Source organism: Vanellus vanellus, assembly GCF_965231255.1.
Source record: "Vanellus vanellus genome assembly, contig: HAP1_SCAFFOLD_76, whole genome shotgun sequence".
Classification (NCBI taxonomy): Eukaryota; Metazoa; Chordata; class Aves; order Charadriiformes; family Charadriidae; genus Vanellus; species Vanellus vanellus.
Genome location: NW_028127111.1, coordinates 69,326 through 91,579, shown reverse-complemented (window position 1 = coordinate 91,579; position 22,254 = coordinate 69,326). Strand labels below are relative to the sequence as shown.

At 52.6% G+C, this 22,254-nt stretch overlaps 2 protein-coding genes across 2 annotated transcripts in view; both read left to right on the top strand.

Moving 5' to 3' along the window:
• Window positions 1-4,822, top strand: part of LOC309685475 (olfactory receptor 14C36-like) — a gene marked incomplete at both ends in the record, with an annotated part of 32,618 nt that extends 27,796 nt beyond the window's left edge. Inside the window, one exon of the mRNA XM_082501238.1 lies at window positions 4,051-4,822. Within this exon, the coding sequence (XP_082357364.1) occupies window positions 4,051-4,822 (772 nt within the window). The remainder of the gene's footprint in view (window positions 1-4,050) is intronic.
• A 12,125-nt stretch (window positions 4,823-16,947) lies between these two features.
• Window positions 16,948-17,883, top strand: LOC309685474 (olfactory receptor 14I1-like; the record flags this gene model as incomplete). The annotated part of the gene is made up of 1 exon (XM_082501237.1): window positions 16,948-17,883. One exon carries the CDS (start codon window positions 16,948-16,950, stop codon window positions 17,881-17,883), a length of 936 nt encoding a protein of 311 aa, XP_082357363.1.
• Between the last annotated feature and the right edge of the window lie 4,371 nt (window positions 17,884-22,254).

Sequence of the window (22,254 nt, the reverse complement as noted above, 5' to 3'; positions counted from 1 at the left end):
GCCAGCTCAGGATTTGAGTTTCCATTGGAGGACAAATCATTTCAATTCACACTTCTTTTCCATCTTCACTCTGACACTGAAAGTTGTGTGACACAACTGTCCTGGCTCTCCGGGAAGGATGGGCAAAAGTTTGATACCTGAACGGGAACTTTTGCCCTTGCTGGAAATAGGAACGCAGCAGGCTCGAGCCAAGAGACCCAAGAAACAAAACTTCCCATAGGGCCAACTAATGAAAACTTCCCACAGGTTGTGGGACCTTCTCTTTACTGACAGAGAATTAGTGAGTCTGGAAAATACAGCTTCAGCTATTTTTCCCTCTCTCTTTGTAACGTGGCTCTCAGAATTTATGTAGAATAGAATCATGGAATCATAGAATCATGGAATCATAGAATCATGGAATCATAGAATCATAAAATCATGGAATCGTTTAGGTTGGAAGGGACCTTTAGGTTCATTGACTCCAACTGTTAACCAAGTCCACCACTAAACCATGTCCCTCAGCACCACCCCAACATGTCTTTTCAATACCTCCAGGGATGGTGTCTCAACCCCTTCCCGGGTAGCCTGGTCTAATGCTTGATAATCCTCTCAGTCAAGACGTTTTTCCTAATGTCTAATGTAAACCTCCCCCGGTGCAACTCGAGCCCAATTCCTCTTGTCCTATTGCTTGTTACTTAGTAGAAGAGACCAAGCCTCACCTGGCTACAACCTCCTTTCAGGTAGTTGTAGAGAGCAATAAGGTCTCCCCTCAGCCTGCTTTTCTCCAGGCTAAAAAAGCCCAGTTCCTTCAGACACTGGCTGAGATCATTGTTGCACATTTGGGCTGAAGCCCCCCAGCTGTGGCACCAGGCAAGCGGTGACTTGCCACAAGGAATCCTGGTACCAAGAGTCCAAGACCCCATGTGTGCTACTGATGGGACAAGAAGAGGGGGTACTCATGGCCAGCTCTTCTTCTGCTGGGAGAAATACCACTGCTGGAAGTAAGTGTCTCTGCCCACCAGAGGGAGGGAACATCAGAGATTGCATCAGCCTTTTTCACAGGCGGTTCCCCTGGAGCCCCAGGGACACCTCCAGGGAGCCCAGAGCGGACAGAGAGAGTGCCACCGCGGGCTGGTCCTCTGCTGCTGAGCTGGGCCGGGCTGCTGGGCCGGAGGGAGCTCCTGGCAAGTGGGCAGCGCTGCAGAGAGACAGCTCTGCCCAGGAGCAGCTCCTCTGCACAGCGCAGCAGGGCTGAGGGCACTGTCTGCAGGCAGCGAGGGCAGAGCAGAGTGTTCACCAGGGGAGGCATCTCCACAGCCCTCGGCACAGTAAGTCTCTGGCTGCGGGGCAGTGCAGCTGCAGCTCCTGGCACCATCTACAGCTGGCACCTTCCATGGCTGGGGCAAAGGAGAAGGACGTGCTCCAGAGCAGGGCTTCCCTGCCCCACCATCAGAGGCACAGGGCACGATGGCTGCCTGCTCCTGGGGACGTCTGCAGGAGGTGACACTGGGTGTGCAGGCAGGGGTGGGCAGAGCTGTCCTTGCCAGCAGGGTCCCTGCCCCCCGGGGGCTGTATGCCGGGGCAGGGGCTCTGCCGCCTGCTAGGGTATGCTCTCAGCCTGCCCGGGGAGCTCCCATGGCGCTGTGTGGAGAAGCTGTGGGTGGAAGGAGTGACCGCCAGTGAGGCAGATTACTTCTGCTTTTGCAAGGGAGCTGCAGGGCTGAGGACTGCTCCCAGCTCCAGATCACCCCAAGGACATTTGCAGAGGGTTCTTTTGAAAAATGATGTCAAGGAACTATTCACCTGCAGGGGAACAAGTCTGTGCTGTGAGTTTTCTCCTCTTGGTCGGCTGGATGGGCAGGGAGAGATGGGAATGGATTTCTCCACCGTGCACAAGGCTCTGAGACCCCATTTGTTGATAGGACTTGTCTGAGGTTCTCGTTAACCCCTGCACACGAAGATGTCCCTGGGCAGTGCCCTGCTGCCAGGAGGGGTCTGCAGGGCAGAGCTGTGCACGCAGCAGGCGGAATGGGGTCTGTGAGCATGAAGAGGGAGGAGATATGGGGACAGAGAAACAGGTCCTGGCCAAGACAAGCTCCAGGTAAGAGAGTCATGGGCAGGGAGGAAGAGAGGCGGGCTCCCAGAAATGCTGTGGGAAGGGGGATACAGGCATCTCCCTGCCCTCCCCGACAGTGCAGATGCCTTCCCTGGAGCAACCCCTGGTCCCCTCGCTCACACAGCAGAGCCTCTGCCCTTCGTGTCATGCGGGTTTGGTCATGAGTTGCCTTTCCAGCAACCTGACCACCACAGAGGAGATTTGCTCAAGTGTCCGACTGTGTCTCCCTCTCCTGCCTGCCCTGGCAGAGGTACTTTGGCATTCCCTCTTCTCCCGTCTGCCCTTGTTCTTACTGTTACACTCCCTGGTGGGGGGGGCTAAGGATTGAAGCGCAGCTGAGACACCAACACTGCACATCCTTTCGTGCACGTATGTCCATGGAGGAAAAGCAGCCAACTTGCATCCTGTCTGCCTTTGGCGCTCTTGGAATCACAGTGTATGTGGCTGGAAATGACCTGATCGTGCCTTCAGGATAAGCAAATTTAAGATAAGTGATTCCTTGTTTGAGGGGTCCTGCTGGGCTGCAGGCTGCCCTCCAGAAGGACACAGTTCTCCCACGGCATCTCTGTGTTATCTAGCAGTCCCACAGAGAAGACATCGTGGTGCTAAAGCCATGGAAACGCTGCTGGGCAGCTGTCTGTGGGCAGCTGTAATGAGCCCTCTGTGTCCCTGGCTGGGAGGGCAGAGCTGAGGTCTTCCTCAGGTATGATTAGAGGGGCTGAGGGCTTTAGAGAGATGCACTTGGAAGGCGCATTCCTCTGCTCGCACCAGTGCCACAGAATCGTAGACTCCTAGAATGGTGTGGTTGGAAGGGGCCTTTATGGGTCACCTAGTCAACCCCTTGCAATGACAGCCCGTTTGTGTCTCAGGACCCACAAGGCGCAGCAGGATTTCTGTCTTAAAAACACTCCTAAGGTGTGTTGGGGCAACTAAAACAGTATGAACACAACAACATCCCCACAGCTCTGCTCTGCAGTCGGGTGCATTGGGAGCCACAATGCTGAACAGCTCTTTGCTATCAAAAGTGGATTTAATCTGAGATCACCCCAAGTTCCTATTTTCCTTTTGCTGTAGGACAGGTCTGAGTCCTGCAGAGCCAACAGCAGAACCTTCTGTTCTCTGGGGCACCCTCAGACAGCACCAATCTCAGCTCACAAAAGGTCTTCCTGGAAAGGTAAAAGTGGTTTGGGGGGGTTTTATGAGAAATTGAATAGATTATACTCAGAGAATTCCAGCTCTGGAGCCCCAAGCAAAAGAAGGGCATGGACCTGTTGGAGTGGGTCCAGAGGATGGCCACAAAGATGATCAGAGGGCTGGAGGCCCTCTCCGATGAGGACAGGCTGGGAGAGTTAGAGTTTCTCAGCCTGGAGAAGAGACGGTTCCATGGAGAACTTACTGCGGCCCTCCAGTAACTAAAGGGGCTACAGGAGAGCTGGGGAAGGACATTTTACAAGGGCACGTAGTGACAGGCTGAGGGGGAATGGCTTTCAACTGGAAGAAGGTAGATTTATATTAGGAAGAAATTTTTCACTTTTATGGTGTTAAGGCACTGGAGCAGGTGTCCCAAAGAAGTTGCGGAAGCTCCAACCCTGGAGGTGTTCAAGGCCAGGCTGGATGGAGCTTTGAGCAACCTGGTGTGGTTGGAGGTGTCCCTGCCCATGGCAAGGGGGTTGCAACTCAGTGATCTTCAAGGTCCCTTCCAACCTAAACCATTCTATGATTCTATGAATTCTACCCTAACTTGTCACTGTCTTTACATTTTGAAAAGGTCCCTGTGCCCCAAAGAGGAAAATGCCCAATGGCAGCTCCATCACCCAGTTCCTCCTCCTGGCATTTGCAGACACACGGGAGCTGCAGCTCTTGACCTTCTGGCTCTTCCTGGGCATCTACCTGGCTGCCCTCCTGGGAAACGGCCTCATCATCACCACCATCGCCTGCGACCACTGCCTCCACACCCCCATGTACTTCTTCCTCCTCAACCTCTCTGTTCTTGATCTGGGCTCCATCTCCACCACTGTTCCCAAAGCTGTGGCCAATTCCCTCTGGGACATCAGGGCTATCTCCTACGCAGGATGTGCTGCACAGGTATTTCTGCTTTTCTTCTTGCTCGGAGCAGAGTTTTCTCTTCTCACAGTCATGGCCTATGACCGCTACGTTGCCATCTGCCAACCTCTGCACTACGGGACCCTCCTGGGCAGCACAGCTTGTGTCCGCATGGCAGCAGCTGCCTGGGGCAGTGGGTTCCTCAGTTCTCTCCTGCACACGGCCAATACATTTTCACTCCCCCTCTGCCATGGCAATGCCATCGACCAGTTCTTCTGTGAAATCCCCCACATCCTCAAGCTCTCCTGCTCACACTCCTACCTCAGGGAAGTTGGGCTTCTTGTGGTTAGTTCCTGTTTAGCATTGGGGTGTTTTGTTTTCATTGTGGTGTCCTATGTGCAGATCTTCAGGGCGGTGCTGAGGATCCCCTCACAGCAGGGACGGCACAAAGCCTTTTCCACGTGCCTCCCTCACCTGGCCGTGGTCTCCCTCTTTATCAGCACTGGAGTGTTTGCCCACCTGAAGCCCCCCAGCATCTCGTCCCCATCTCTGGACCTGGTTGTGTCATTTCTGTACTCGGTGGTGACTCCAGCAGTGAACCCCCTCCTCTACAGCATGAGGAACCAGGAGCTCAAAGATTCCATTCAGAAACTGATTTCATGGTCACCTTCTAAACAGCAATAAAATTACCATCTCTCTCCACAGATGACTCATAGGATGTTCTACGCCAGTCCTGAGCTCTCTTTCTTCTCTTCATTCTTATTTTCATTCTTACTTTTTTTTTTAGATTTTTCCTGCAGAAAGGTTTCGATGCCTTCCACTTCAAAAGAGGCTTTAACCCACTATCTCTCCACTGGTGCCTCTATAACAGTGTCTAACACCAGGTCAGAACTGAAACTCTCACAGCATCCCTATAACAAAATGGGATCTACTTTGTGCTATGCAGAAACACTGGTCCTTTCTTCTAAAAGTTGGTCTCAGGAGAAGGCCTGAGCAATGGCATCCCCAAAAGGACTGTTGCTTTTGTGTTCTTTTAGAGCTCGAGGATTGGATTTAGGACTCACTCGTCAGCATGTAGTGACAGTGGAAGCAATGGCTGGTCACAACAGCCAAGGCTGTCACATACAAGCCGTGACAGACAACTTTATTCTCAAGGGGGAAATGGAGTTTCCTGGAGATCCCCTGGGCTCTCCACAAGCAGCATTTGCCTGGGGTGGGCACGGAATGGAGCCCCACAAAGTGAGAAATCACCCAAGATGGAGTCACCAAGCTGAGTGGTGCTGTTGACATGCCTGAGGGATGGGATGGCATCCAGAGGGACCTGGACAAGATGGAGAAGTGGGCCCATTTGAACCTCATGAAGTTCAACAAGGCCAAGTGCGGGGTCCTGCACATGGGTTGGGGCAACCTCCCATATCAGTATAGGTCGGGGGGATGAAGGGATTGAGAGCAGCCCCACTGAGGAGGACCCGGGGGTATGGGGCAATGAAAAGCTGGACATGAGCCGACAATGTGCACTCACAGCCCAGAAATCCAGCTGTGTCCTGGGTTCCATCAAAAGAAGCATGGCCAGCAGGGAAAGGGAGGTGGTTCTGCCCCTCTATTCTGCTCTCGTGGGACCCCACATGGAGTGCTGCCTCCAGCTCTGGAGGCCTCAGCACAGGTGTCGTGGTTTAACCCCAGCCAGCAGCTAGGACCATGCACCCACCGGTGCAGTTCTCCCCCTTCCCCCAGGAGGAAAGGGAGAAGAGGGTGAAAAAGAGTGGAAAGTGAAAGAAAACGAACAAGCAAACAAACAAAATCCCCCAAAGTCATGCGTTGAGGTAAAGAGAGTTTAATAGAACAATAACAGAAAAGGAAAACAACAACAACAGCAACAACAATATTACTACTGCTACTAATGACAATACAAGTCACTGTCACCACTCAGTGAATTGGTGCCTTCCCGAGCAGCGTTTGCACGTACCCTCCCCCTGGTTAAACCCATCCAAATACCGAGCATGACTTCTGTGGAATGGAATATTTCATTGCCCATTCCATCATTCTCTCTCAGCCCCTTTGAGCTTCTACGGAAAGCTGAAAGAAAAGTCCTTGAAAAATATGAACAACACCTAGCAACAACTAAACCAATATGCATTACTAACATTCTTTTCCTACCAAATCTGAAACACAGCAGCCACTGGAAAGAAAATTAGAGTTGTGGTCAAGGTCTCCCTGTCCAAATGGTGGGCAGTGACGAGTGGCGTTCCTCAGAGGTCCGTACTGGGTCTGGTGCTGTTTAACATCATTGTTGGTGACATGGATGTTGTGATGGAGTGCACCCTCAGCAAGTTTGCCAATGGCACCAAGCTGTGTGGAGCGGTCGACATTCTGGAGGGGAGGGATGCCATCCAGAGGGACCCGGACAGGCTTGAGAGGTGGGCCTGTGCAAACCTCGTGAAGTTCTATTATGCCAAGGGCAAGGTCCTGCATGTGGGTCAGGGCAATCCTGTGAACAAATCCAGGCTGGGTGAAGAATGGCTTGAGAGCAGCCCTGAGAAAAAGGACTTGGAGGTGCTGGTGGATGAGAAGCTCAAGATGAGCTTGCAATGTGTGCTGGCAGCCCAAAAAGCCAACCGCATCCTGGGCTGCATCACCAGCAGCATGGTGAGCAGGGCGAGGGAGGTGGTTCTGCCTCTCTACTCTCTCTGGGGAGACCCCGCAGTGCTTCATCCAGCTGCTGGGCCCCAGCATAAGGAGGACATGGATCTGTTGGAGTGGGAAAAGAGGAGGCCACGAAGGTGATCAGAGGGGTGGAGCACCTCTGCTGTGAGGACAGGCTGAGAGAGTTGGGGTTGTTGAGCCTGGAGAAGAGAAGACTCCGGGAGACCTTATAGCAGACCGAGTAGCTGAAGGGGGCCTAAAGGAAAGCTGGAGAGGGACTTTTTAAATATGGTAGTTGTGGAGCTGGAGCTGGTGGACAGTCAAGGTAGGCCAAAGCATCTCAGCTGAGACTACTGATTTCTCTCCCTCCGGGAGAAAAGGCAGCCTGGACAATTGCACCCAAGCTGTCCATCACTGGAGGAGGATGGGCAAGGAGTGGGTGCGGATGTTGCAGAGTCTGCTTGAAGATGTTCCCGTAACCCAGACCCCTTCAAAAGAGCATGCCGTTCACTTTCTCTCTTTGCTTCCCTCTGTGAATGGAGGGAGCTCGTGACCTTAGTGTGTGACTCGCTGTGAGCCCATGTGAACCGAGTCCAGGGCAGGGAGTGCTTTAGTGTTCGTGGGATCCCAGTTTGGCACAAAAATGTGTTTTCCTTTGGTCTAAGGCTATCCACTGTGGAGAGTGGACTTCAGCAGAGGTAAGGTGGACTTAATGTACAGCAGAGGAGTGTATTTTGCATTTTGTATATTGTATTTTTCTATTCAACCATGCCTTCCTTTGGGCTTGTTTTTGGGTTGCAAAGAAAATTCTGTGTCTGGGTGCAGTTCATTCCCCAAGTGAAACAGGTGGAAACTGGTGCCAAAGGGCTGAAACCTGCAACTCCAGAGTGTAGCAGAGAAAGCTCAGATTTGAGGAAAGGTGCTGTAAGTCCCAGGTGGCTGATGAGAGAAAGGCGGGGTTGGAGGTGGGGACAAAGGCTGCCCATAGAGTGTCTGACATACAGGGTCTTGACTGCCCTACTCAGTCAGACTCTGTTTGGAGAGGTCCAGTTTCAGTGTCATTTGGAAATTGCTGATATCAATAGACAGAGAAATTAAGCAGACAAATAAAAAAAAAGTAAGAAAAATAAATCCTTTCTTCTTGTTATTTACTATTGAAACCTTTTCACTTCTGAAATCTCTCTAATTAACCACAGCAGAATTGTATAATAAGAAAATTATGCCCAGAGCTGTGGCTCGTTATGGCATTTTGCATGTTAATGAGCCCTCTGGTGCCCAGTTCCTGAACTGCAGGTACTGAGGGTGGATTGAAGTGGTCTCTAGAGCAGTGCAAGTCAGCCTCCAAGGTTCTGAGGGCGTCAGCGGTCCCCACTGAGGGCCATCCCTGACTGTCCCTGAAGCAGAAAGCCAGAGGCACTGCTTCCAGTTGGAAATGAAATGTGAAAGTGTCTGTGAAAGCCCTTGCCGTGTCTCATCAAGCAGGATATTCAAGCGCTGACCCCCACACCCTGGCAATGGGGACTTCTTCCTTCAAGGGATGCTCAGGGCTCTTCCTTGGAGCAGTGAGATGAGGGGGTGTGTGTAGGAAACCTCTCGGGCTGTCTGGAGGGTGGGGGAGGAGGCAGCGAAGCAGTGTGTCTGTGAGGAACTGGAGTGCTCTCAGGGGCTCCAGTGGAAGAGTCCACAGCCATCGTGGAAAGGACAAGGATTTCAGTTCTGCTGGGGCAGGGTGGGGGGGATGTCATGCATCCTGACCACAGGCTGTCCTACACTTTCCTCTGCCTGTGCCTGTTTCTCTGCAGCTTTCAACCACCACCCGTGCTTCCCCACCTCACTCCCACCCCGTGCTGGCCCAAGCTTTACCCATGACTCTCTGTCTTCACTATTTCTTCAAACACAAAGCTGTGTTTTTCTGAGCTTTTGCCAATGAGTTCCCCATAACCTGTGCAGCTTCTTCCAAAGCCCTCCTAATGCTCCTCTGTCTCTAGAGATGCAGCCACAAGAGGGAACCCCACCCCTGAGCCTTCCATCCTGTCTGTACTGAGAACTATGTGCCCATCCATTGCAGCACCACAAACTGTTTCATTTCTTCTACTGCACCTTCGCAGTGACTCCATCGCTGTCAATGGCAGGGGCTGTGCGGCTGGGTAGCAGCTCCACAGGAAAAGCTCTGCTGGTCCTGGGGTTTCATTTGGCAAAACAGGAGCCCTCAGCAAAGACAGCCAACAGCATCCTTTGGTTCTCTTGTCATTCCCTGAAATCACAAGTGCTTCTCTTTTATTCTCCTTATACCCTCCCAAAAGAACAGCCCACCTGTGCTGGTTTGAGGTGAAACAGAACCCCTCTTCTGTTCAGCAACTTTACTTTGCAGCTGAGCCTCTTTGAACTAACTGAACTCTCTGAAATTAACAACATATTGTGGTGACACTGTTCAGAGTGATAAAACCTGATTAGTTGTAATGTATGCCGAGGAATGGTATGCAGAATTCTCTTTCTCATACTTATTGGTATAACCCCCAAGGCCAGCTGATTTGGTTCTTTGCCCCATTGGAGGGTCAGAAGCAGAAGAGCATAGAGGAGTTGCACCTGTCGGGAGGAGGGGCCAGGACAGGTGACCCCAAACTGACCATCAGGGTAATTCATCCCATCTGTTTCATGCTCAGTATAAAAGCTGAGGGATCAAAGGGTCCCCTCTTTTCCTTCAATGGCTGTTGTCTTGGGAGATTTCTGGCTGTTTTTCTGCCTTTGATGCCTATCTGTGCATTCCTGAATGCAGTTCCCATCTGTCCCTGAGTTGAGCCTGGGACTTTCCCCAGGCCTGCTGGTGACGTGATTATCATCCTGGGAGTTTGATCCAGTTTAGTATGTATGTCATTATTTCTTTTTTATTTTGTTATTAATATTGTGTTAAAGTACCAGACTTTCTTCTAAGTTCATAAGTATTTTTCTCTTCTTCCTGTCCATGGAGAGAGAGGTAGGGGAGAGCGTCTATTGTTTGCTGCAATGGCCAGTGTGCTCCAAACCACAGTAAGAATAAGGGAACTGTACTGTTGGACTGAAGGCAGTCCTTGATCCTGCACATGGAATTCTGTCAACAAATAACTTGTGTTCATTTAATATTTGGTTGGCTGACTCAGGGAATTGTCCCTGACACTCCCTTGGCTGGACTCAAACAGTGTTTTCTCTGGGAAGCTGTCTGGAGGAACTGCCTCATATCAACTTCATTCCGTGGTCTGTAAACTTAGGGCCACGCGCTGCAGTTGAAGTGGAAGGTTCGTGGGTGATGGTGGTGACTGCAATGACACATCATGCAGCTTTTGGTCTGGGTCTCTGGACACTCCGAACCAATGGAACACTGAAGTGCAGTAAATCTGGATTTGGAGCATACGGAAAACACCATGAAAATGTTTAATCTGGTTGAAGCAGCAAAATTCTGTGAGTGTTTGCCCCTGTAGAGGCAGTATGGGAAGTGCACAGCATCAAATAGATGGTGCAGCTTGAGTGGTGTGAGTAGAATTGTAGAATCATAGACTCATAGAATAGTTTAGATTGGCAAGGAAATTAAAGATCACCAAGTCCCAGCCCCCCTGCCCTGGGCAGGGACACATCCCACTAGACCAGGTTTCTCCAAGCCCTGTCAAACCAGGCCTTGAACACCTCCAGGGATGGGGCAGCCACAGCTTCCCTGGGCAACCTGCGTCAGTGTCTCACTACCCTCACAGTGATATTTTTTTCCAAATATCTATTCTAAATCTCCCCTCTTCCAGTTTGAAAGCAATCCCCTTGTCCCGTCCCTACTTGCCCTTGTAAAAAGTACCTCCCCAGCTTTCCTGTTGCCCCCCTTCAGACACTGAAAGGCTGCTATAAGGTCTCCCAAAGAGCTTTCTCTTCTCCAGGCTGGATGCTGATGGTCCAGGGCCAGATGCCTGGCTGGACATCTGTGCCACCCACCATATGTGCTCTTTCGTAGTCGGAAGCCATGGGCTGGAGCCTGCAGGTCCCTCTGTCACTAGAAGCTCATGACTGTCCTGCTCAATGGCTTGCTGCGGTTCAGGTTGAAGGTCAGCCATCTCCCCTCCCCACAAGGCACTGCATAGACAGCAGGGCCAGGGAACCCTGTGGGGCGTGCGTACGCCTGCCTCTGTTTCTGCTTGAGCCCCACAGGTGAGATGGGCCAGCAGCCTGGGTGCTGGCAAGGGTCTCAGGCTCCCATGTGGGGTTTGGGAAGCTGTGGCGTGGCCACAGGGGACAAGCAGGCACCCTCCAGTGAAGCCCATAAGTGTTGCCCAAGCTCCCTCTCAGAACCTCAGGCCGCTTACCCACTGCTGTCCCATGTGCTGTTCATGGCCCAGCACAGGGCCGTCAGGACGACGACAAGGAGCACATTCATCATTGCCAGAAGCAGCACATGGCAGCTGCAAGAGCCGAGGGGTCATCCCCACCAGTGAAGCAGCCAACGTATTGCCCACAGTCCTCACAGTGCCTGCGGTGCCCTTGTTCCCGGGGCTGATGTCACAGAGTCGCTGGTTCCGGGCACTGGGCACGGTGGCCTCTCAGGGGGAAGGAGGGGCAGCCTGGGGGGTTCCAAGCAGGAGGGGAGGCAGAAGCTGGCATGGGATACCTCTGAGAGACCCCACTGAATGCTCTGCCTGTGGGATGATGGTGTGCAGGCCCCGTGGCAGGCAGCAGTGCCTGTCTCCGAACACTGCCTGCTGACAGCTAGCAGGAACAAACCAAGCGTGGCATCATTGCCCTTTGGGCAGTGCCTGCTGCGACAGGGTTATGGGTAGATGTTTTAAGGCAAAAGAGGGTCGATTTAGACTACATAGACTACATCTTTGGCAGCAGGCTGGCCAGCTTGGTGAGGCGGGCTTGAATAGAGAAGACTTGGGGCTGGGGTGAAGGGGACAATGCTCATGCCATCACAGCTTACTGGGGAATAAGCCCGGCCAACCAGAACAGTGACAAATATTCCTAGGTGGACTCCCAAGGTGATATCCAGAAAGCCAACCACCTCCACGGTGCGTACGACTGTGATGGATCCTCTCGCTCTCCTCCAGGGAAACCTGCATGCTTGATGACCTCTCTGAAATGCCTGAATTGATAAGGCCTTCTACAGACAGCTGGAAATAGTCTCATGGTCACAGGCCCTGGTTCTCATGGGGGACCTCAGCAATTCTGGTATTTGCTGGAGAAACAACACAGCCGGGTTCACACACAGTCCCGGAGGTTTCTGCAGAGCATTGATGAGAACTTTTTGACACAGTTGGTGGGGAAACCAACGAGGAGAGGTGCGCTGCTGGACGTATTACTGACAAATAAAGGAGGACTAGTTGGGGATGTGAAGGCTGGGGGTAGCCTTGGCTGCAGTGACAATGAGACGGTGGAGTTCCGGATCCTGTGTGGAAGAAGCAGGGCAAAAAGTAGAACTGGACTTAAGGAGAGCTGCCTTTGGCCTCTTCAAAGACATACTTGGAGGAAAGCCATGGGCAAAGGCTTTGGCAGGAAGGGGGGTGCAGGAGAACTGGTTAGTAGAAAAGCTTTATTTCCTCCAAGCTCAAGATCGGTGCATTCCTAGGAGTAAGCAATCGGAAAGAGGAGGCAGGAAATCTGCAAGGACCTTCTGGAAAAAAATCAGGTGCAAGAGGGATGTTTACAGAAAGTGGAAAAGGGGACTGGCCACTTGGAACGAGTATATAAACATTGCGAGAATATGTAGGGGTGGAACTAAGAAGGCTGAAGCCAGCCCTCAGCAATCCCAGACCCTGGAGGAAGAGAAAAAGCCTGGAAAAGGGAAGATTTTCCCTTGGTCAAGGTGGATAGGGTTAGAGATCATTTAGGCAAACTTGACACCCACAAATCCATGGACCCTGAAGGGACGCACCCGGGAATGTTGAGGGACCTGGCAGATATTATTGCAAAGGTGCTCTCCATCATCTTGGCTTTAAACTGGAAGAGGGCAAGTTCAGATTGAACATTAGGAAGAAGATTTTCACTTTAAGGGTGGTAAGGCACTTGAACATGTTGCCCAGAGAGGTTGTTGAGGCCCCATCCCTGGAGGTGTTGAAGGCTAGGCTGGACGTGGTCTTGGGCGACCTGTTCTAGTGAGAAATGTCCCTGCTATGGCAGGGGGGATGGAACTTGATAATCTTTAAGGTCCTTTCAAACCTAAACCATTCTATGATTCTATGATCTTTGAAAGGTCACAGGGGACAGGAGAAGTGCCTGAGGACTGGAGGAAAGCCAAAGTCACGCTAGTCTTCAAAAAGGGCAAGAAGGAGGACCCAGGAAATGGCAGGCTGGTCAGCGAGACCTGGAAAGGCTGGAGAGTTGGGTGGAGAGGGACATAATGAAATTCAACGAGGGCAAGTATAGGGTCCTGCACCCTGGGAGGAAAAATGCCATGCACCAGTAAAGGTTGGGGGTTCACCTGCTGCAAAGCAGCTTTGCTAAGAGGGACCTGGGAGTCCTGGTGGACAATAAGTTGACCATAAGCCAGCCCTGGTAGCCAAGAAGGCCTATGGTCTCCTGGGGTGCATTACAAAAGAGCGTGGGCAGCAGGTGGAGGGAGGCCATCCTTCCCCTCTGCTCTGCCCTGGTGAAGCCACATCTGGAGTACTGTGTCCAGTTCAAGAAACACAGGGAACTACTGGAAAGAGTCCAGTAGAGGGCTACAAAGATGTTCAGGGGTCTGGAGCACCTCTCTTATGAGAAACAGCTGAGAGAGCTGCGTCTGTTGAGCCTGGAGAAGAGAAGGCTGAGAGGGGATCTCCTCAATGCTTATCAATATCTAAAAGACGGGTGTCAAGAAGATGGGGCCAGACTCTTTTCTGTGCTGCCCAGCAACAGAACAAGGGGAAACGGGCACAAACTGGAACACAGGAAATTCCATCTGAACACAAGGAAAAATGTCTTTACTTTGAGGGCACCAAAGCACTGGAACAGGCTGTCCAGAGAGGCTGTGGAGTCTCCTTTCGTGGAGATATTCAAAAGCCTCCCGGCTGCATTCCTGTCCAACCTGCTGTAGGTGACCCTACTTTGGCACGGGGGTTGCACTAGACGATCTACGAGGGTTCCTTCTAACACCTACCATTCTGTGATCCTGTGATTCTGTGATCTTCTATGTTTTCTGTTGGCCAAAGGGATTCCCCACCAGTGCCCAGGGATGCTGCCCTGTCTCTCACAATTGCTCCATTAGAGCTTGCAGTTCCCTGCACGTGTCCTGAACCACCTCTGGCACCTCAAATGTCACCCGGTGTTTGCATCGGAAAAGCTCCCTCCTGGCCTCTGTCTCCATTACTCACAGGGCAGCTCAGAGAAGGAGCTCACACTGATTTAGGGCAGCTGAGCTGAGGCAAGAGGAATCCCTCCTCCAGTGGGTCTGTGGGGTGCACTGGAGAAGCTGAATGTCCCTCCGGCCTCAGGAACACTGCTAAGAGCTGAGATGCCTCATGGACTTGGCTCAATCCCTGCCCTGCACCGGCGGAAATGATCCCCGGCCCATCACTGCCTCTATGCCATGCCTGGCAATGGGGCAGGAATGGGGGTTTCCAGAGGGGAACACGGACGCCTCCTGTAGGTCCGTACACCCTGGAAGACAATTCCCACTGCAGGAATCAGTCCATCCACGGTGCAGAAAGAGACAGTCGGTGATGACTTCATTGTGCTTCAAACTCTGCTCCCCAGGAGAGACCCCACTGCCTTGGAGGAGCTGTCAGCCCTGGAGGCGCAGGGACACCTCGAGGGATTGGGGCAGTACGGGGAGGAGGCAGAGAAAGGCCCAGCGGGTCCTCTGCTGCTGAGCTGGGCCGGGCTGCTGGGACGGAGGGAGGTCCTGGCAAGCGGGCAGCGCTGCAGAGAGACAGCTCTGCCCAGGAGCAGCTCCTCTGCACAGCGCAGCAGGGCTGAGGGCACTGCCTGCAGGCAGCGAGGGCAGAGCAGGGAGGCAGAGAGAGGTTGAAGGCAGTCTGGAGAGGGAGGATGCTGAGGGTGAGTGGGGGGAGAACTCTTCCCAAAGCAGAGCAGCTGCAGTAGCTGGAGAGATCTCCAACAGCTGGCACCTCCCACAGCCCGTGGGATCTTTCAGGAGGATGCTCACAACTTCTCTGCTGTGGAAGAAGAGGACATTGTCTAGATTGGGGCTTCCCTGCTGCACCATCAGAGGCACAGGGCATGACGGCTGCCTTCTCCCAGGAATGGTCAAAGGGCTGTGAAGGTGGGTGTGCAGGCAGGGGTGGTCAGGGCTGTCCTTGCCACCAGGGTCCCTGCAGCCCGGGGGCTGTGTGCCAGGGCAGGGACTTTGCCGCCTGCCAGGGTCAGCTCTCCGCCTGCCCGGGGAGCTCCCACGTAGGTTCTGTGGGGAGAAGCTGTGGGTGGAAGGAGTGACCCCTGGCTGGGCAATGTCCTTCTGCTTTGAAGAGGGTGCTGTGTGGGTCAGGGCTCTTTACACCTCCAGATGACCTCTGGTCATTCCTGGAGGGACTTTTCAAGATGGAGTTCCCTTAATATGAAGTTAAATTTCTTTTGCTGTTTCTTCTCTTGGTTGGCTGGGTGGGCAGTAGCACATGTCCAAGAGGAATTTCAAATGAAAGATCAAAGGAGGGTTCGTGTAGAGATAAGGAGCTTTCCTGAGTCTGTGTCTTTGGTTTCCAGCTCTGGGGGCTACAGACAGCACCAGCATCCCCTTTCCAGTCTCACCAGGGTCCGTGGCACCTGCAGACCACACAGAGGCTGCAGGGCAGAGCTGGGCACACGGGGGCTGCCATGGGGTCTGCGAGCACTGGCAGGGAAGAGACGTGGGGGCAGGGAAAAGGCTGCTGGCAGGGAGAGCTCCAGGAAGTGGAGATGGGCAGGGAAGGAGGGAGACTGCTCCTGGAAGCCCTGCTGCAGGGGAGATAGGGGCACCTCCAGCCACCCCTGCAGTGCAGATGCCTTCCCTGAGCCACCTAGCACTGCCCTCAGCCCTCACGGCCATGGGCTCTGGGGTGGGAGTCAGCTCTGTGCCCGGCAGAGCAGCAGGAGAGGCGAAGGGCATCCCTCCTGCCACGTGCCCCATTGCTGCTGCCCAGCGGTGGGGCTGAGGGCACCTGCCCTGCATGATCAGTGTCTGGGCGGTGGTGTGCCCAGCAGGGTGAAGGTATTGCTGCCCTGAGTGCCCGGCTGCCTCTCCCCGTGCCTCTCCCAGCCAGACCCTCATGGGATTTCTCCTGGTTTCTCCACATGTCTCCTTTAAAGTTACCTTTTTATTGCTGTCAGCCTCCCTGGGATGGGAATTTCAGCTGCAGAGTCCCACACTGATCTTGTTCATCCACTCCTGCCGGTGTGTCCATGGGAACCAGTGTCAAAGTTTTCTTCTGACTTGTGGGGCTGTGGGCAATGCAGGTTGTGGGGGTGGGGAAGGAGTCCATTTTCTCTCACTGAGATCCCATAAATTGGGTATGTCCTTTGGGTGTCCGGAAGCTGTGAGCTGCCCTCCAGGATGCCAACCTGTCCCATAGCACCTTTGTGTTATCGGAAAGCCCCACAGAGAAACAGAGACTCTGTGACTGAGGAAATGCTGTTGGGTGGGTGAAATGAGCCGTGGGTGTCCTTGGCTAGAGGTGGGCTGCTGAGACCTTGAGAAAGGGTGAGACATTTCATGGTCTGAGATGGATCCTTCTGCTCTCAGCACTGTCTGGTTTCATAATACAAGAGGGTGATCCCCCTCCATCTCATGACAGTGCAAGATGGAGGGACAAACCATCTCCCTTGACTCTGCTCTCTGCCCCAGGCAATCCTCATGTCTCACAGCACTCACTCTGTTCCCCTGGAGGGCAGCAGAAGTGCTGAGATGTTGAAAAGCCCATCTGCATTAGGTGTGGGTTCCTCAGCCAAAGCAGAACACCAGGACTGGCTCCTGCCACCACCCTCCCTATGAACTCCCTGCTGCAGAGCAGGGCTGACCCCTCGGCAGCCACTGGGCAGCGCCCTGCTCCTCACGGCAGAGGCAGCCAACGCCAACCAGAGCTCCAGCCATGGACGTGAGGAAGGTCTCCTGGAAAATGAAAAGGGACTGTATGCAACAGAGACAGAGCCAACGGGAAATGGCTTTCATTTTTCTTACAGAAGTCTCCATTGACTTACTCTGTTTCCCTCCTTGAACAGGTCCCCCTGCCCAGAGGCAGCAAATGTCCAACAGCAGCTCCATCACCCATTTCCTCCTCATGGAGTTTGCAGACACACGTGAGCTGCAGCTCTTGACCTTCGGGCTCTTCCTGGGCATCTACCTGGCTGCCCTCCTGGGAAACGGCCTCATCATCACCGCCATCGCCTGCAACCACCGCCTCCACACCCCCATGTACTTCTTCCTCTTCAACCTCTCCCTCCTCGACTTGGGATCCATCTCCACCACTCTCCCCAAAGCCATGGCCAATTCACTCTGGGACATCAGGGCCATCTCTTACTTAGGATGTGCCGCTCAACTCTTTCTTTTTGACTTTTTCATTTCAGCAGAGTTTTCTCTTCTCACCATCATGGCCTATGACCGCTACGTTGCCATCTGCCATCCCCTGCACTACGGGACCCTCCTGGGCAGCAGAGCTTGTGTCCGCATGGCAGCAGCTGCCTGGGGCAGTGGGTTTCTCAATTCTCTCCTGCACACGGCCAATACATTTTCACTGCCCCTGTGCCAGGGCAATGCCCTCGACCAGTTCTTCTGTGAAATCCCCCACATTCTCAAGCTCTCCTACTCACACTCCTACCTCAGGGAAGCTGGGCTTATTGTAGTTAGTGTCTGTTTAGTATATGGGTGTTTTGTTTTCATTGTGGTGTCCTATGTGCAGATCTTGAGAGCTGTGCTGAGGATCCCCTCACAGCAGGGACGGCACAAAGCCTTTTCCACATGCCTCCCTCACCTGGCCGTGGTCTCCCTGTTTGTCAGCACTGCCGTGTTTGCACACCTGAAGCCCCACTCCATCTCCTCCCCACCTCTGGACCTGGTGGTGGCAGTGTTGTACTCGGTGGTGCCTCCAGCAGTGAACCCCCTCATCTACAGCATGAGGAACCAGGAGCTCAAGGATGCCCTATGGAAATTGGCCCAATGGACACTGTTTCACCGACAATAACCTGCCGCCCCTTCTCCGCACGTTGCCCAGAGTTTATTTTAGGCCACGAGCCTGCTTTTTTATCTTGTGATAATCTCACTTATTTATATTTTTCTGGGTTTATATTACTTGTCTTGAATCTTGATCCTACTGGGTCTGACCCTTGCACAACTCCGTGCCACATGTGGCCTGACAAATAACAGCTCTTAAATAAAATGGGATGTCCCAGGTAGAATAGGGAGAAAAGGAAGAAAAAGGAAAAAAAGACATGGGCTGAGATAAATATTGTTTAATAGAATAATAACAGAAAAGATGATGATGATGATGATGATGATGATGATGATGATGATGATGATGATGATGATGATAAAGTGATGCAACAGAAATCGCTGTCACCATCCAATGATCAATTGGCCCGCCTGTCCAGAGAAGCGATGATGGATCCCTGACCCTAGGCTGACTCCCATTTATATACTGAGCATGACATCTATGGGATGGAATATACCTTTGGCCAGCTTGTCTTGTCTGTGCCCCCCCACCTTCCACAGGAAGTTGAAAAAGTCCGTGACTTAGTATAAGCATCATTCAGCAACAACTAAAACAGAGGCGGTGACTCCTTGTTAAAACAGCCGGCTCGTAACACATGAATTAATAAACCCCACGGCCTCCCAGCATGGCTACAGCGCGTGCCCAAATTGGTGCCCTGGGAAGGAGGCACAGGGGATAACGGGGTCTGGGTTTAACGCGGCAAAGATGCTTTTCCCCCAGTGCTGCTTTTCTTTTTTCAGTGCTTTGTTTTCCACCCGCTGGAGCAATGCCGGGAAGGTCATCTATAATATCCCCAGCACTTCACCTGAAATGATGCAGCTCATTATCTAGTACGCCTACACCGGCACAGTACCGGTCACAGCCAACAACGTTGAACGTTTGCTGATAGCGGCCGAGCAGTTCAACATTATGGGCATCGTCAGACTGTGCTGCGAGTTCTTAAAGTCCCAGCTGTGCTTGGAGAACTGCGTCGGCATCTGGAGATTCACCGAGTATTACTACTGCCTTTATTATTGACTTTATTATTGACCTGCGAGAAGCAGCCCACGCGTTCATCCCCCATCACTTGGAAAGGGTGACCAGGGTATCGAGAGAGTTTCTGGAGCTCTGTGTCAACCATCTCCAGCGCGTCCTGCAGAAGGAGGATCTCAGTGGGAAAGAAGGGGCCATGTTCAAGGCCATTCTGCAATGGACGGCTCACGACCCGCAGAACAGGAGGCAGCAGGTTGCAGTCTTGCTGGGCGAGGAAGAGTGGAAGGGGGGACACAGGGGATGTATTTAAAAAAAAAAAAAAGTCTAGCTTTGTCTTAGTTAAAAAAAAAATAAACTCAACATTGTTGACAGTTAAGACTTTGCTTGAAACTTTTGAAATCCTGCCTTCGCAAGGGTATGAAGGTCGCAAGGTCGGGCATTGGAATAGACTGCCCAGGGAGGTGGTTGAGTCACCATCCCTGGGTGTGTTTAAGGGATGTTTAGATATGGTGTTGGGGGATATGGTGTAGGGGAGAACTTTGTAGAGTAGGGTAGATGGTTGGACTCGATGATCCCAAGGGTCTCTTCCAACCTAGACAATTCTATGATTCTATGATTCTATGATTCTATGAATTTGTAGTTCATATTCACTGTACAAACACGTCACTCACCCAAATCCCATTGCTTGTTAGCACGTGCATGGTTTCCGAAGGCACACACACTGACACTGACACTATGGAAATGATCAGGTATGTGTTGTCTATGAGTACCCAGGCCACAGTTGTGTGAGGCATTGCACAAGCATCCAAAAAAATGCACCGCTGCAGCAAAGGCCAAGAGGTTCCTGGGCTGTGTTAGGAAAAGCATTGTCTTCAGCTGGAGGGATGTGACCTATCTCTTCTCCTCAGCACTGGTGAGGTCACATCCGCAGTGCTGTGTCCAGTGCTCGGCTCCCCAGTGCAAGGAAGCTCTTGACCTCCTAAAGGACTTCCAGCAAAGGGCCCCAAAGCTGATTTAAGGGGCTGCAGCATCTTTCCTAGGAAGGAAGGCTGAGAAATCAGCAGTGTTCCCAGAAACGTCTGCAAGCTTCAGCGTATCAACCAGCAGAGCTAGACCTCGTCATTCAAGGCAGGATTCCATGCGCTAGGGCTGTGTCAGCAGCAGCTGTGGTGATTGAGAAAGCAAGAAATGGTCTCCTGGGGCACATCCTGATGCTGACGGTTCATTCCTGACTCCTTCGTCCTCCTCCGCAGAGTTCAAGCAGCAACTGTGTGTGTGCCGCGGTTGGGAAGTGCATTGGTTTATGGAAATAAACAGAGGTGGTCGTTGGCCTCTTTGGCTGAACTCTCCGTCCCTGCCCCAAGGTCCTTTCAGAGTCCCCGAGATGTCCCCTGCCTTGGCTGGCCCTGCAGCGTGGGCAGTCGGGTGCCCCAGGGCAAAGCCCGCTGCATCTGCCCCGGCTGGCTGCGGAGAGGAGGGGACAGCGGGGGTGACAGCCCAGGGGGTGACAGCCCAGGGGGTGACAGGAGGGCAGCAGGAGGTGAGAGGCATCGGGGGTGGCAGGATGGGCACAGGGCTGTGGGGAGGGCCAGCACTGGCCCAGGGGCTGCCGGGAGGTGACGCCGGGTGATGAAGGCCCCTGGGGGACAGGAGGGACCCCAGAGACTTGGGGGGACAGGAGACCCATCGGGGACAGGTCACAGGACAGCAGGGACAGCAGCGGCCTGGGGCAGCGACAGGCCTTTTGTCACAATGCATGTGAGGCGTGGCTGGGCGGGGGCGGCGTGCCGTGTCCCCGTGGCCATAGTGACCGGTCAGGCCTGGCAGCACTGCGTGCCAGAGAGGGAGCAGAGGCCGCGCTGGGCTCAGCCAGGTAAAACGATGAGGAAATGTGGGAGGATATCTTATAAGAACAAACTTGCCAGATGTCTTTGAAAGCTGGTGGAGAGCGCTGAAAGGGACAGAAACAGAACGGAAGGGCAATTTGAGGAAAAAGTGGTTTGGGCGACTTAATGTTGTCTTCAACTTGTTTTACTCCACTGCATTGGAGAACTGGTTTTGTGGCAGTTGCAGAAACTGCTCACCAGCAACATTTTGGATCAAGAGTGTATCTGTGAGGTATAATCTACGCAGGCCCTTGAAAGCCATCTTGCACACGAGTTTTCTCTCTATCTAAATGACAATTTGGAATCTCTTTTTAACGTGACTTCTTTTCTACACCAAAGAAATTGTCATTCAAGTGCTACTGAGCATCATTTCATCATTCATTTCTAACTGTATTTTTTTCCCTGGTACTACAAGTTAACCATATCAGGGCAGTACTGAAGTTTTACGGTAGAACATTTATGGTGAATATATGTAAGCAATGTTCTTAGAGAAGTCTTAAATTCTTTTAAATCTAGTCAAAGGTGCCTGTTTCTCAGAGATCATAATGGTTTCGTATTACCCAGTATGATATTTCAGTTTGGTAATCGCCGTCTTGATAAATTTGAATGTGATTAAAGACTTGGGGATGGGACTTCTCAGAAACAGAAAGACCTGTAACGTGTTTTCATTCCTTAAACATTAAATTCCCCCCATCCCAGCCCCTCCCGCCGGTCGTTCTGTGACACTCTTACAACAGTCTTTTCTTTAAAATGGGTACTCGTGGGTGTTTTCCTCTTCCTTTTTCATGTATTAAAAGTTAAAGAGAATAATATGTACGCTGCAGGAACTGTAACTTTGGGCTCTGCTGGGTGGAAGAGGAGACCAGGGCGTTCCTTCAGAGTGTGTGTCTGCACTGCAGGGGATGGCAGGGAGGGTGCCCAAGTGCCCTCTCCCAAGGTGTTTGTGGGAGCAGGTCCCTCCGACTCCCTGCCCACGTCTGGGCTGCCTGGAGCTGTCCCTGCCGGGAGCTGTTTCTCTGTCCCAACATCTCCTCCCTGCCAGGGCTCACTGACCCCATCCCTCCCGCTGTGTGCTCAGCTCTGCCCTGCAGATCCCTCCTGGCAGCAGGGCACTGCCCAGGGACATCTCTGCGTTCCAAGGGCTAAGAAGAGGCTCAGACAAGTGCTAACAAGAACTGGGGTCTCCGTGCCTGCTCCAGAGTGGAGAAAAAAAAATTCCCATCTCCCACTGTCAGGGATGTCACAGGGATGTCACAGTCAGGGGTGAGAAGGTAGAGTTGAGGCTCCTGAAAGAAGGGAACAAGGCCAAGAGGGGGACTTCAGGAGAGCAGGCTTTGGCCTTCTGAGGGACCTGATCAGAAGAATCCCATGGGATAGGGCCCTGCGGAGAAGAGGGGGGCAGAGAGCTCTTTGATAGTCAAGAATCAACTCTTGCAGCTCCAGAACCATCCACCCCATCATACAGGAAATCTGTCAAAGCTGGCAG